General features: G+C 33.8%; 1 protein-coding gene across 2 annotated transcripts; it reads left to right on the forward strand.

Annotated features, from left to right (window-relative positions):
* Positions 1 to 443: 443 nt before the first annotated feature.
* Positions 444 to 7152, forward strand: LOC114740402 (zinc finger protein ZOP1-like). Of its 2 annotated transcripts, XM_028928546.1 has the most exons (7): positions 444 to 697; positions 1983 to 2088; positions 2172 to 2231; positions 2597 to 2797; positions 5325 to 5412; positions 5886 to 5981; positions 6115 to 7152. In XM_028928546.1, exons 4-7 carry the CDS (start codon positions 2726 to 2728, stop codon positions 6480 to 6482), a joined length of 624 nt encoding a protein of 207 aa, XP_028784379.1. In that variant the 5' UTR covers positions 444 to 697; positions 1983 to 2088; positions 2172 to 2231; positions 2597 to 2725; the 3' UTR covers positions 6483 to 7152. The 2 variants fall into 2 exon arrangements, with proteins under 2 accessions (XP_028784379.1, XP_028784378.1); XM_028928545.1 differs by lacking the exon at positions 2172 to 2231.
* The last annotated feature ends 6182 nt before the right edge of the window (positions 7153 to 13334 follow it).

The raw sequence follows: 13334 nt of genomic DNA on the forward strand, positions 1-13334 counted from the left end.
TTGAATCGCCCCATCTATTCTCTTGAGGAAAAGTTTAGTTTCATTCGACTAGTATCATATGGCCAAGATTTGTCTTTACTCTTATGAGTGGATTTCTCTAACTATTATGTTAAATTTGTTTCTTTATCTCTCTGTTTTTTTTTTTTCCGGTTGAGTTTAAGATAGTAGTGAGTAACCTCTTTATATGGTACACTTTTCTAAGAAGTTTTAGTATGGGTTATGAAACCCTTTTCATATATACCACTAAGGATCAGATAGTTAAAAAACTCAGCTAAGCACTAATTATGTTAGGTCTTGTGATTTTTTTCCCCCTTGTATTAGTTCTTCTAAAGTCATTTTGTCTTTCGTTACATTTCAATTGATCAGTTTTTTTGGACCAAAAAAAAAAAAACAAAGTTTGTGTTGGCTCATTTCCGTTTTCCGAAAGCCCGTTCGAACCGTTTCTGTATACTATTTCGGTTCTTCCTCGTCCGGCCGGCGCCTCCCTCATCTTTCACTTCTCTTCTTGGACCTGCTTGTGGATCCTCCGTCGGGCGTCCTCGTCGCCGCCTGCAACTGCGTTCTTCATCATCATCATCTTCTTCTTCCTCCGTCATTGTTTTCCGTCTTCCTCCGTCGTGTGTTCCCCATCCTTGTCGTGCACACTTGAGCTTCACCTTGTCAACGTCAATACTCGTTCCTCGCTTCCTTCCCAAAGGTAAGTCCTGCTTGGCTCTTGAACTCCCCCCTTGTTTGCTCGATTTCTGGTGGCAACTCTGCATTTAAATCCTTCTTGGGATGATTGAAATATGGCTTCGGATTTAGATCTGGTTGAAGCGACTGAAACTGAGTGGATTTCAGCTTGTATGCAATTCGGACTGTTTTGAATCTGATACTGGTGTCCTGCGCGTGTTGAACATGATAAGATTTGGTGTTTGGCTTTTTTCGCTCCTCTTTTTGTTGATCGGGGAATTTTTACTTGATGTGTTATTTGACATGTTTCATTTTTTTTTTTTTTGGGGTTACAAGACATGTTTCATTTTTACTACTTAACTGTAGCTGTCTTCTAGCGATTATTCTATATAAGATCTTGCTGAGAAGTAGTTTAAGTCACTAAATTAAATCATATGTCACAATGCAGTATAACTAGAAGCCTATCTGATTACTCTTGTTCTCATTTTCTTTTCTGTATTGCTCAGAAGTATTGCCATCAGAGTCAATGAAGGAATGAATAAAAGTGATGGGAAGATGGGGACGTATGAATGTGTGAAGCAAGGGGGAAAAAGAAATTATATTTTGTTGAAATTACCTTGGTTGTCTGCATTGAACAACTTTGTCTTCTGTTGCGTTTTCTTTTATATATGAGATGTAAGCTAAAGCATCTTATCAATGAGTACCCAAAAAAAAAAAAAAAAAGGCAGCAAGAGATGAACCAAGGGGCTGGACCGGCTGGACTCGACCGCTAACCCGTTCCAGTCCACCCAACCTGTTGTTCACCTTGTTCCCCACTGTCGATTATTGACGCTATACCTATATATGCTGCCTGAAGTTGTTTGGATTTTATCTCTTCCAGTAACTCTGACTCAGGGGCAGTTTGGGAACTGCATGGAAGCACTTAAAAAAATTGCTTTCATGCAAGTCCAGACCCAGACAAAACTTCTCTCACATATTTACTTTGAACACCATAAAATCACTTCTAAAAGGCCAATCCAAACACCCTCTGAATAACATTATAAGCTGCCTCGTTTATGACCTACCCCACCATTAACTTTATGATGTTGACTGAATTCATACCTGATTGCATAATGCATGCAAGAATTGCTTGGATTTTATTTCTTCCGCATTTGCAGCGTTCATGTATTGTAACATTCTAAACTTTCCCATTAGCCATTTGCAGTCGAGATATGATTGAATCTCGTTTGTTGATGATAGTTTGCATCTAGTTGCTTGGATTTTATCTCTTCCGGTAATTCAGATTCTCTGTTATGCCTTTTGCTTTTCAGAACTAAGTCAGGCCCTTGGGTTTGACAAAAAGGCAGGTTATTTAGTCATCCTCTACTTTCCTGTCCGACTAATCAGATTTGCAGCCTAATTTTCACAATGACTGAGGTAAACTGCTTAATGTATCCAATTTTTATGATTACTTTGATTTTCTTTCTCTAATATTATCTCTTCATTTTTTTTTAAATCAGGTTTCCCCCTTTATGGACAATTAAGCTGTCCAAAATTTGTACCTTTAAGATTATGACATCGTAAGTCTGATAATTAGAAGTTCAACAGATACAAAGTAGCCCAGGAGATATATATTTTGGTTTTTTTTCTGCCCAGTGGGTGGGAAGCCTCTAAGTTTACTTTTAAACTTTCATAGATCATGCTTTACTGTCGTAACTGCTTCAGTCATTGAGATTTTATGGGCATAAACTAATTTTTAAACTAATTAGTAGACGATAATATGCAACTACATATCCCTGTTTATACAAATTCCAGGGTTAGGATTTGTTATGATAACGTACTTATGGAGATGTACCATCTTGGCTCTTTCTGACATGCTGAAGTTAGACTTGTTTATCATTGAATGCTTTTGTAGTTTTTTTCATTACTCCTTTTCTGTTTTCAGTATTGGGTCAGCCAGGGCAATAAATGGTGTGACTTCTGCAAGATCTATATATCAAATAATCCAGCTAGTATTAGGAATCATGAACTTGGTGAGCGTCATAAAGATAATGTTGCTAAGAGACTTGCTACTATGCGAAAAGAGAGCGCTGCTAAGGAGAAAGAACAGAAAGAAACAGCACTCGCCTTGGAGCAAATTGAAGCGGTAAGAGTCCAGGAGTTTTATTCCTCATTTACGCCATTGATGTTTCTTGTTTGTTGTATAAAAATAAATAAATAAGCAAATGAAAATTCTTAGTACTTGCAAGGTTTAGCAGCAATAAAATATGACAATTGCCCTTTCGATGCATTAGCTTTGGTTTATAGCATTGTTTGTCAATTTGTCTGTCAAATGCAGTTTTCAAAATTTGCATATTTGAAGTCATAATGATAATACTATAATACAAAAAAAGTTACCGAGTCCTATTAGGTCTCGCAGATTGAACTATATGTGCTGGTTTGGTATGATGGAAGTGGAAGTCATGGTGAAAGTCTAAATTTAGGGTGTTTGATATGTTGGTAACCTCTTTGCTATGGAATCCACTTCAATCAAAAATGAAGGAAGTGGCTTTCATAGGGGATGCTGTGGAATTCTGAAAACTTCCGTGGAAGTTAAGTTGAAAGACCAATATATTCCTCCAAATAATATTTTAATAGATATTCGCCCTTGCCCATTTTCACATCCAAACTCCACCTCATTCTATAGACATAGAACTCTTGTGATTGAAGCTCCATGAGCGTGAGCTTCTGGCAGCAACAATGAAGATTGCTTCCAGTGGCAATGGTGCGGTCCTAGTCCCTGACCTCCGTTAATTTTCATTGCTGCCAGCCTCCATCAAGAAGCGGAGGAGCCCTAATAATCCAAATCCAAATTGAGGGTTCATTCTTCTAGGCAGAGAAGGATGGTGATGACGGTGAGACTGGCGGTCAGGACATAAGGATTCATTTGATGAGGCTTCTAGGATCTTCGTTTTTTATTTCTGGTTCTGGTTCAATTTATGGCTTATGGGCGTTGTTCAATCTCTGGTGCTGTTGTGAAGTCAATTTTGAAATGAAATTTATGGATGAACTGACGAGAAGAGAGGAAGAGGTTGGGTTGGGATTTTTTTTTCCTTAACTAGGGTGCATTTTGATCCTTTGATATTTTAAATAAATATAAAAATTAAAAATAATACATGACTTCAATAGGTATACCAAACATACTTTCAAGGGAAAATCGCAAAAAAGACTACTGAAATAGAAAAATTGCATACAAGGATCGGTTCATAAAAATTGTTGTTAAAACCCATACTAATATTGTCATGAGTCCCAATTTGTAATTTTTCTATTTCGATGGTCTTTTTTTTGCCATTTTCCCTGCTTTTAAACCCATTTCCATTTCCTCCTCCTCTTTTACTTTTAGTTCCACTACTATCAAAAACTCTTCCATCATGCCAAACTGGCATATAAGTTGAACTTTCAGTTGATTGCAAAATGAGACCCCACACTTTGTAAGCTGTTTTCTATCAATTTCCCCAGGATCATTGAGATATACTTCCTCCGTTCCCTATTATAAGAGATGATTAACCGAGTCACATTAATCAAAAAGTTGGTTAAAATTAGTCAGAAGCAATAAATATGCAAAAAATGCAATCTATTTTCCAAAAATGCCCTTATTTATGGAAAATGAGGGTGGGAGAGAGAATGAGTTGAAAAAGGTATGAGAGAATGTGTGAGAAAATATGATGAGAGAGATGTAATTAATTGAGGGTAAATATGAAAAAGGTACATTAAATGTCTAAACACCTTCAAATTGTCTCTTATAAAAAAGAACACGCCCTTTCAAAAAAGTATCTGTTATAAATAGGAGCAGAGGGAGTAATAGATTGCATCTAGGATAAGACGTGGGTTAGGTAATGTTCCTTGGGTGTGTGCCTTGAGTTTTCCTAGTGAAAAACGTGTCATACGGAGAAGCTTTATCAAAAAATTCAGTCATATAATTTTAAGTTGTGAAATATCTTTGCTTGTGAATTGTGATGTTTTACATGGGGAATTTTGGAGCTAATTCCTAAAAACTGTACCTGACTTTTCGTATGTAGTGTATGCATTCTATTTCCATTGGACATGCATTTGACTTTTAACTTTACTGCTTTTACAAGTTTGTAACTGTTACAATAAGCAAGGTTAAACCATAATTTGACCGATTAATTGAAGCTAGCTGAATACTGATGTAATAGATATTTTGGGGACTACAACAAGTCAACAAGAGGAACTGGAAAAATATGCATTGCAGGTATCGTTGAAGGCACAGTAAGCTGACTTATGCACTTAGTGATAAAAAATGTTCACTTAGGAAATTTGAACATACTTGCATACAAAAGAGATGGGAAATATACTCTCACGCTTATAATGGATACATTCATATTTCTCTCTTTATAGTGTCGTAGTCACCAGAATAGTCTTGTCATACTTTCAAAAAAAAATTTCTGAAGTTATCTCCTTATCATTTGTACTTTGTGTAAGAAACACAATCACACGGGTATCTAAGATTTTTCCTTGGCACACCACATATGGTGGTTGGTTTGAAATTTATTATTTTCACCTCCATCTATATTTACATATTGCAACATTCCAATAATAATATTTAGTGTTCACGAACACATTTTCAGATATGTTACTTGTCAAGGTGTTCATGTCTTTATATTTTATTGCAGAAAGCACAGCGTAGCTATCAGAAGGATGTAGCGAAGTTTGAAGCAGCTAGAGAATCACAAGCACCAGATTTCCAAGGGGATGGTCAAGGTTGTAAGTAAAACTATTCATTCATCTTCACAGATGTTATAATGATGATTAATTTGCATGTTCTGAAGGAAGTTGTCTTATCTGGACTTGATTCTTTTGGAAAGGACTCATTGTGTTGACCCTGTTCGTCGTGCTATATTTTTGGAATTTAATTTAGTTCTTTATTAATTCTATATAACTTGAAAAGGCTATATGTTTGGGCTGATCTTTTTGGTGTTTTGTGTTCATAGGGAACAAAGGGCTTGGGAGGAAAAGATACTCTATCTTTACCCAATGAAAAGCTTTCCTTGGATTTTAATCAATTGGATATGCGAACATCAACTTATAGTTTAATGTAGTTTTTGAGATATTTTACCATGCTATCTATCGAGCAATTGACCCACTTTGTATGGGTCATTTTGTTAATGGTTTATAACATCTCTTGCCTTGGTTATGGCTTAATCGAAACTGATTATTGCTGGCCGATTTTACAGAATGGGAATTCGACAGTGGTTCAGGCTATTATTACCATCAGACAAATGGTTTCTATTATGATTCAAAGTCAGGATTCTACTATTCTGATGCCATAGGTACGAGTTGCATACACTGCTGTTCCATATGTTCTTTATGTTTGGTTTTGTCATTTTTCCTGAAGCGATTCACGTGTGACAATACCGTAACTGTATTGATAATCGGGTATTTTACTTAGAGAAATTGCTGCAGGCAAGTGGGTGACTCAGGAAGAGGCGTATGCGTCACCTCACTTTTCTTCTAATGCTGGGCACAAGGGACCCACTGTTAAAAAACCAACGTCAGCTTCACAATCCAAATCAGTTGAAGATAAAGGCGCAAATAAGTCTCAAAGTGTACCTGCACCTGGACCTGTAGTGTCAACTTCTTTGAACCTGATGAGATCTACGAAAGCAGCACCTTCATCTCTTGCTGTGGGAAAGAGAAAGAGAGCACCAGATGCAAAATCCAAGGTTATGTCCGAAGAAGAAAAGGCAGCTCTCAAGGCAAGAGAGGCTGCAAGGAAGAGAGTTGAAGAGAGGGAAAAACCTCTGCTTGGGCTCTACAGCAAGCCTTACTAAGCAGGGAGAATACTCTGAGCCGCTTGGTTTTAATGGTTATAATTCTCACAGAACTTCAACCGGACTTTTCTTATTAAAAGTGAGAAATCACCAATGGCATATACAACATCTGATGAGGTAGAGCACTATAATTCATGGTTGAAGTTGTGGGCTCTTTCTACCCAGATTGTCTCATTTCTTCCTTTTAACTTGGGTTGTTGTCCATGAGGATACTCTGATTCCTTGTGCTTGTCCGGTGACTGCGCCCTGTATGCTAAAGTGTGACTTATGCTTCATTCTTTTGCAGTACATGTCAAATTTTCAGTTCTAGGGTGAGGAAAGACTTCTCACAAGGACTGGTAAAATAGATACAATCGTGATGCACATGCTTGGTTCAGGGCAAAGTAGTTGTTGCAAGGTAACTTTACTTTTAGAAGCCTACGAAGGGGTGTCTAGGTTAATTTTTTGAAAGTGATTCTAAAGTGTACTAGGTAAGTGTACAAGAGTAGTTTTTTTATATGAAAGTGTTTCTGAGATGCTAATTCAAACAAGCTCGAGCAATGCATATGCGAGCTTTGGTTAGGTCTCAGAAATTAAGCCACGATTAAAATGAATGTTCTCCACAAAAGCAATGACATGATATCTTAGTGACATTTTTTTAATAATCAAAACAGGAAGGCCATGGCATGAACTATAATGCCTTTCATGATTGTTCCTACGATCGACCATCTTAAAGCAGCAAGAGAATCGGTCGTCATTGGAACAAAAATTACTAGCATTTACGTGAGCAAGGTAAGGTAATTAATTGGATCGTTACTAAATGAATTGTGCAAATTAGGGAGTGATAAAGAAGAAAAGAATAGTTTATTTTTCTCCAACAGAAAAAATAATTTATGTAGTATAAAATTTACAATATTTGTAAATGACAAAAACGACTTTTTTTTTTTTTTGGGTATTTTGCGTAATATAAGGAGGTCACACTTCCTAGTATAAAGGGAAGTTACCTGTACTAATGCTTGTTTGAAACTGCTTAATATAAGTACTTATAAGCATGTTCGCATAAGACTTGTATTCCGTGAATACTATTTAAAAGCCATTTTTGAAGGGGTTATTCTACATGGATGGCACGTGATTTTAAAGCTAAAATGATCATGGACTTAAGTTAAACTTCATTATGGACTTTTGGCTTGGAATGGCTTATAGAGTTTTGTTTCGACTTACATGAAACGTGTTTGTTAAACTTTAATGTTTATAGATATTTCAACAGTCAGCACGTGATTTTAAAACGGGATCATAAGCAGACTAAGGGCAACGCCTTTAGTTACCAAACTCAATTAGGATAATAATATTTGAATGGAAAATGTGATAAATGAAAGGAAAAATGAGATTAAGGTCTTACAGAAGACAAAATACAGTAAAAAGATACTTTCAAACTTAATAATTGCATAGGAGTTCAAAGGAACTTGATTGGGTTAATGAAAAAAATGATTAGACACTATTGCCCTTCCAAATAAAGAGCCAAAAAACATAGGCATAATTGATTTCCTTTATCTTCTTCATAGAGCTCCTATATGAGAGAGAAAAACTTGACAACAAAAGAAGCAAAGTGGGGACCATCTTCCTCATCACCATTATTGAAGTCAAAACACCTTCTGCTTCATTGTCTTGGTTGATTTTGAGGTTCGAGACTTTCTTTCCTCTCTTCTCCTAAAATATTTTGGTTTTCAGATTGGGTTTATGTGGGGGGTATATAGAAAATCATTTCTCCCTTTAGGCTGTTGCAAAGCTTCCCCCCCCCTCTTTATGATCTATTATGACAAAACTTGTGTTTTTTGTTTGGTATGTGTTGGTGACTAAACTTGGGGTTTCATTGTGGGTGGATAGACTGATGATGGATGATTTGTTATTAGGTATATTGTGGATGGATTGGTTGTAGATTTGCTCTGTTTGGTCATGATTTAGTGAGATAGATTAAAAAGATGAAGATTGGCATGGGTAAGAACCCTAACTGTGAAATGGGAGAATGTATTATAAGTGTAAGCCGTGATAGTTGACATTATAGCTACTTGACTTGTTAGTGACATTAAAAATAGCGAGTATGTCCAGAAAGAATCCATTTTGTATTTTCATATAAGGGGAAGTTTGTAAATGATGGAGAAGATGATATGCGATATGTTAGAAGTAGCATGAGAACAAGAAGTATAAAGAAAGACACAGGTTATGAAGAGTTGAAGACAATGACATCATTTTTTTTTTGGAGACATTAGAAATTAGCATAGGTAATCTGATATCCATATATTGTTACAAAGTATCTAATACAAAAAAAGAATGAAAATTCAGTTTTTTATTTCGTATAATTTTTAACAAGTTGATGGAGGTTCCTAAAGTTCAAGCACACTTACTTGAAATTAAAGTTTTGTAAAACTTAAATTAGTAGATATATTGAGAAGTGACAGTGCCAATATTAACAAGTAAAGAAAGGTGTATTGACAAGGGAGAGTGCAAATAATGACAACTAAATACATATCAGAATGTAACATTTTGGATTATATTGTTCTTAGTTGTCATTGCATGGTATTATTATTGCCATTTGATTTTGTCTTACTCTGTCTTCCTTGTTTATGTAAATTTTTTTTTGCAAAATAATTGTTTAACCATAGCTTGTTGCATGCTATTAAGCCAGAATTGTTTGAGAATGAGGGTAAAATTGATAACAAAGTAAAATGGGCCAAATTTTATGTCTAGTATGATAACTTAAGTTTATTTGTTGGATTGAATTAATTTATTTATTATGGTTTACAATAAGGTTCACATGATCATTATATGTAAAATTCTGTTTATAGTGATTCATGTGGCATTCATGTTCTCTCGTGGCTATAGGAGTGGGATGACACTTTTTGTGATGGTGTAGGATATGCCATGGTACTCGAAGAATAAACTACAGGAGCTTAAAGTTGGATGCCTATGGTGGCTACTTACTTATAGAAATAAGCAAACATAGGGATATAGTACTATTAATGCCATTGGATTTCAACCAAAGCAAGAAAAGGAGATAAAGCTACTGACAATCATGGGTGTTAGAAATGACTAGTAATAACCCTCTAGTTGACAATTCATTTTGTAGTAGGAACTAATCTAATTATGTTGAATTGTATATAATATGATTACTTACTTTCTTATTCATATTTTAGTGTTTCTATTTGTCATATGTAGTAGAATTCAGTCCAATTATGTTGAATTCCATTTATTTACTTACATATTAAACAATATATATATCATAATGGACAGTGCAATTACTAACAAGTCAAGGTGTATATATTAATAATTAATACAAGAAATATTAACAACTAAAGGTATTCTTAATTTCATATTTGCAATTGAATTATATATATGTTAAAATATAACTATCATAGCACATTATAACTCATTATAACAAGAATGCATTACTGAAAGTTATATTAATTGAATGCTATTGAAAGGGATAATTCCAACTATTGACAAGTTATAATGCCACTACTGACCAGTGACAGTGAAGCTATTGACAAGTCTAACTACAACTAGTAACAATTCAAGATGTAGTGAATAACAAGTAATTGTATAATTTCATATCAGTGATGATAAGTATGTTATAAGTGATTTTATATGACATTATAATCAACCTTATATCATATGACATTGTAACCAACCTTTATCATTAGATAAATTGACAAGTGATAGTGTAACGATTGACAAGTGGGGAAGCATATAATGACAATGCAAGATATAGATAATTACAACTGATTGCACATTAAAATTGAATATACCATTTTATAGCCAATTTTTATTAATAGCTTCACATACATGTGATTTCACCAATTTCACAACCCATTCCAAAGAAAAAAAAAACATGGGTTACATGTATCCAATATCAAACTAAATATTGGTGCATATTGTCATATATACACAAATTTTCTTCGCACCATTTACAAAGAAAAAAAGGCTTTCATAACATGTTCTCAACTAGGATTTGAGTTGCTACATGTCTTAGCACTATGTCCAATCTCATTGCATCTTCCATAGTACATGGAATTGACAATGTCTCTCCAATCTCATTAAACGAAATAAGTAGAGACATAGACAGTCCATTTAAACCTCCAGAAAAATTGATCAATCCCGCAGTAAATGACAAATTAGGATGAATATAATAACAACTTAGTAGCATGCCAGTAACAACTTCTATAGCAAAAAATGACAATAAAAAACATTTGTCCAAACTAAACCTATACATCTTGCTTTTTCTTTACATCATCCCTTATTGCTTCTGTATAGTCATTACTTCCATTATCTTCTACGTACACATGACCACTTTTTTCGTTAAGCTTTATTAAATGCTCTACCCCTTCATCATCTACCAACTCCATAAATATACTTTTATAAAAATATAGCTAAAGATTTCAAAACAAATAAATTACTTTCTTTTTCAAGAAGTCTTCATAACATGTGCCTTTCTTTATTTTTTTGTTCTTACACTACCCCTAACATACCACATATCATCTTCTCCATCATTTAGAAACTTAACCGCTATATTAAAAAAAAAAAAATAGATGCTTTCTAGCTGTACTCGTCATCTTCAATGTAAACCTGCATCATACAATCATCATTAACAAGTGAAGCAGTAATATTGACAACTATCGCAATTTATATTGACAATTATCGTCGCATATATTGATAACACAATATCTCATTTCGCAGTAAGAGTTTCTACTCATACCAACTTTCATCCTTTTCATCTATTCTCACTGAATCATGCTCAAACAAAGCAAACCCATAATCAACTCACCCACAATATACCCAAAAATAGAGCATCGATTATTATCTTACCTACCTATAGTGAAACCCTAACTTTAATCATCAACACACACTAAATCTAAAAACACAAGTTTGGCATTACTAAATTCGTTCATATTAGACCAAAATTAAAAGTTTTATAATAGCTAAAGGGTTGAATGATTTTCAGCATAGTCATATCCAAACCTAATCTGTAAACCAAAATGTTCTAAAAGAGGAAAGGAAAGAAACTTTTGAACCTCAAAATCGACGAGATGATGAAGACAGAAGGTAAAGGGTAAAATGATACCCGAACCTAATCTATCAACCAAAATGTTCTAAAAGAGGAGAAGAAAGAAATTTTTGAACCTTGAAATTGATTGAGACAATTAAAATGGAAGGTGCATGGACTTCACTAATGGTGATGGGGAAGATGCTCCATGAATGGCTGCTTGCTCCTTTCTCATATGTAAGAGTTTCAAGATGCATGAAATGAGTTCTTTCTTTCCTTTTTCTATTGTTTTTTTTTTTGGCCTACATTGCCAAGGGCAAAGAAGTCTATTTGCATTTAATTAAATTGCAATGAGGTCTTTTTGGGACTTGTGATTAATTAGAAGATTTCTAGGGACTTTTTTGCCATATTTTCTCTTCTATAAGACTTCAATACAACTTTTTTCGAAATGAATAAACTTCTTGTCCATTCTAACATGTAACTCTATTGTTTTTCTTTTAATGTTGAGTCAAAAGAAAAAATATATCATGTAAAAACTTTAGGAAAATAGTAAAAGAAGATGGGCGTACGAATCAACAGACTTTCTATTATATTTTATCCCTCCCTATTTCAAGAAAAATTCATTCACCCTCAAAAAATTTATTTTTTAATATCTCCTTTTGAAACTACAATTTTAAATTTTTAGGATAAATTTATGCCCAAAATATTTTTGGGTGTTCAATACTCTCGAGTAAAAACTTTTAGGGCGAATTTGTATGTTAATGTTTTTACTAAATATTGGTTACACATTCTCTTAACTTTATATGATATTAAAGTGTAATCATGATTACTTGTGATCATATAATAATGTTTCTCATTTACTTTTATCCAGAATTCTTAAATATTTCTTATTTACGTATTTATTATAGTAATTTACCTTTATTAATTCTCTATGAAATAACTATAAATTGTATTTCAAATTGTTGGGAAAATACACAAAAACAATAATAATATATGGTTCAAGTCATAGGAACATTGTTTTTAAGAAGTATTCCATAACCTCTTAATGATTTAGGGAGCGATACTCTTTAGGATTAAACGAACCTTTTCTACAAGAATATAAGATGATAGAACAACAAAAGGTAAAAAAACTCAACAAGAGATTTTTCTTCTTCGACAAATAGAATGATGCTAAGAGTATTTGTAGATAATGAAGTGATGCATTGTGGTGTTTTCTTGAAGTGGTATATCTCTTTGATTAAAAGTTGTAAACATATATTAGATTCATAAACCCCATATGTTGATTTATGAACTAATATAAATTCCTTAATTTATAAGAACATAAACATATCCCCTCTTAAAAAAATATTTCAATAATATTAAAATGACTCTCTTTGACATACCAACACACAATATTTATAATATACACAATCCAAATCGCATGCACTAACACATAAAATGATAATCTAAGGGTCTTAGATTTTGAAATACTTTTATGCCAGAAAACAAATTCCACAATTTCAAGTGAGCCAATATTTTGGACAAAGAACAAAAATGCCATATCTTGTTGCTTCATCAGAACTCATTACTTCAAAATTCTTTTAATTTGACTATTGATATTGATTCATATCTTTGGAATTAACATGGCTAACATGCCAATATTTTTTCCCCTTTTATTTTCACATTCATACCTTTCCGAGAAAATCACCCCTGTTTTGCTATTTACATGGATTAACATGTTTGTCATATTCACCACATAAGCGATGGAATAGAGAACATATTGCTTGAATCATGAAGGACATGATATTTTTTCCCCATTTATCCTCTCCAATAACCTCTAATAATTAAGATTCCAG

The sequence above is a fragment of the Neltuma alba genome, unplaced genomic scaffold (genome assembly GCF_004799145.2).
Source record: "Neltuma alba isolate B1F8T4 unplaced genomic scaffold, ASM479914v2 tig00003138_pilon, whole genome shotgun sequence".
NCBI classification, from domain to species: domain Eukaryota; kingdom Viridiplantae; phylum Streptophyta; class Magnoliopsida; order Fabales; family Fabaceae; genus Neltuma; species Neltuma alba.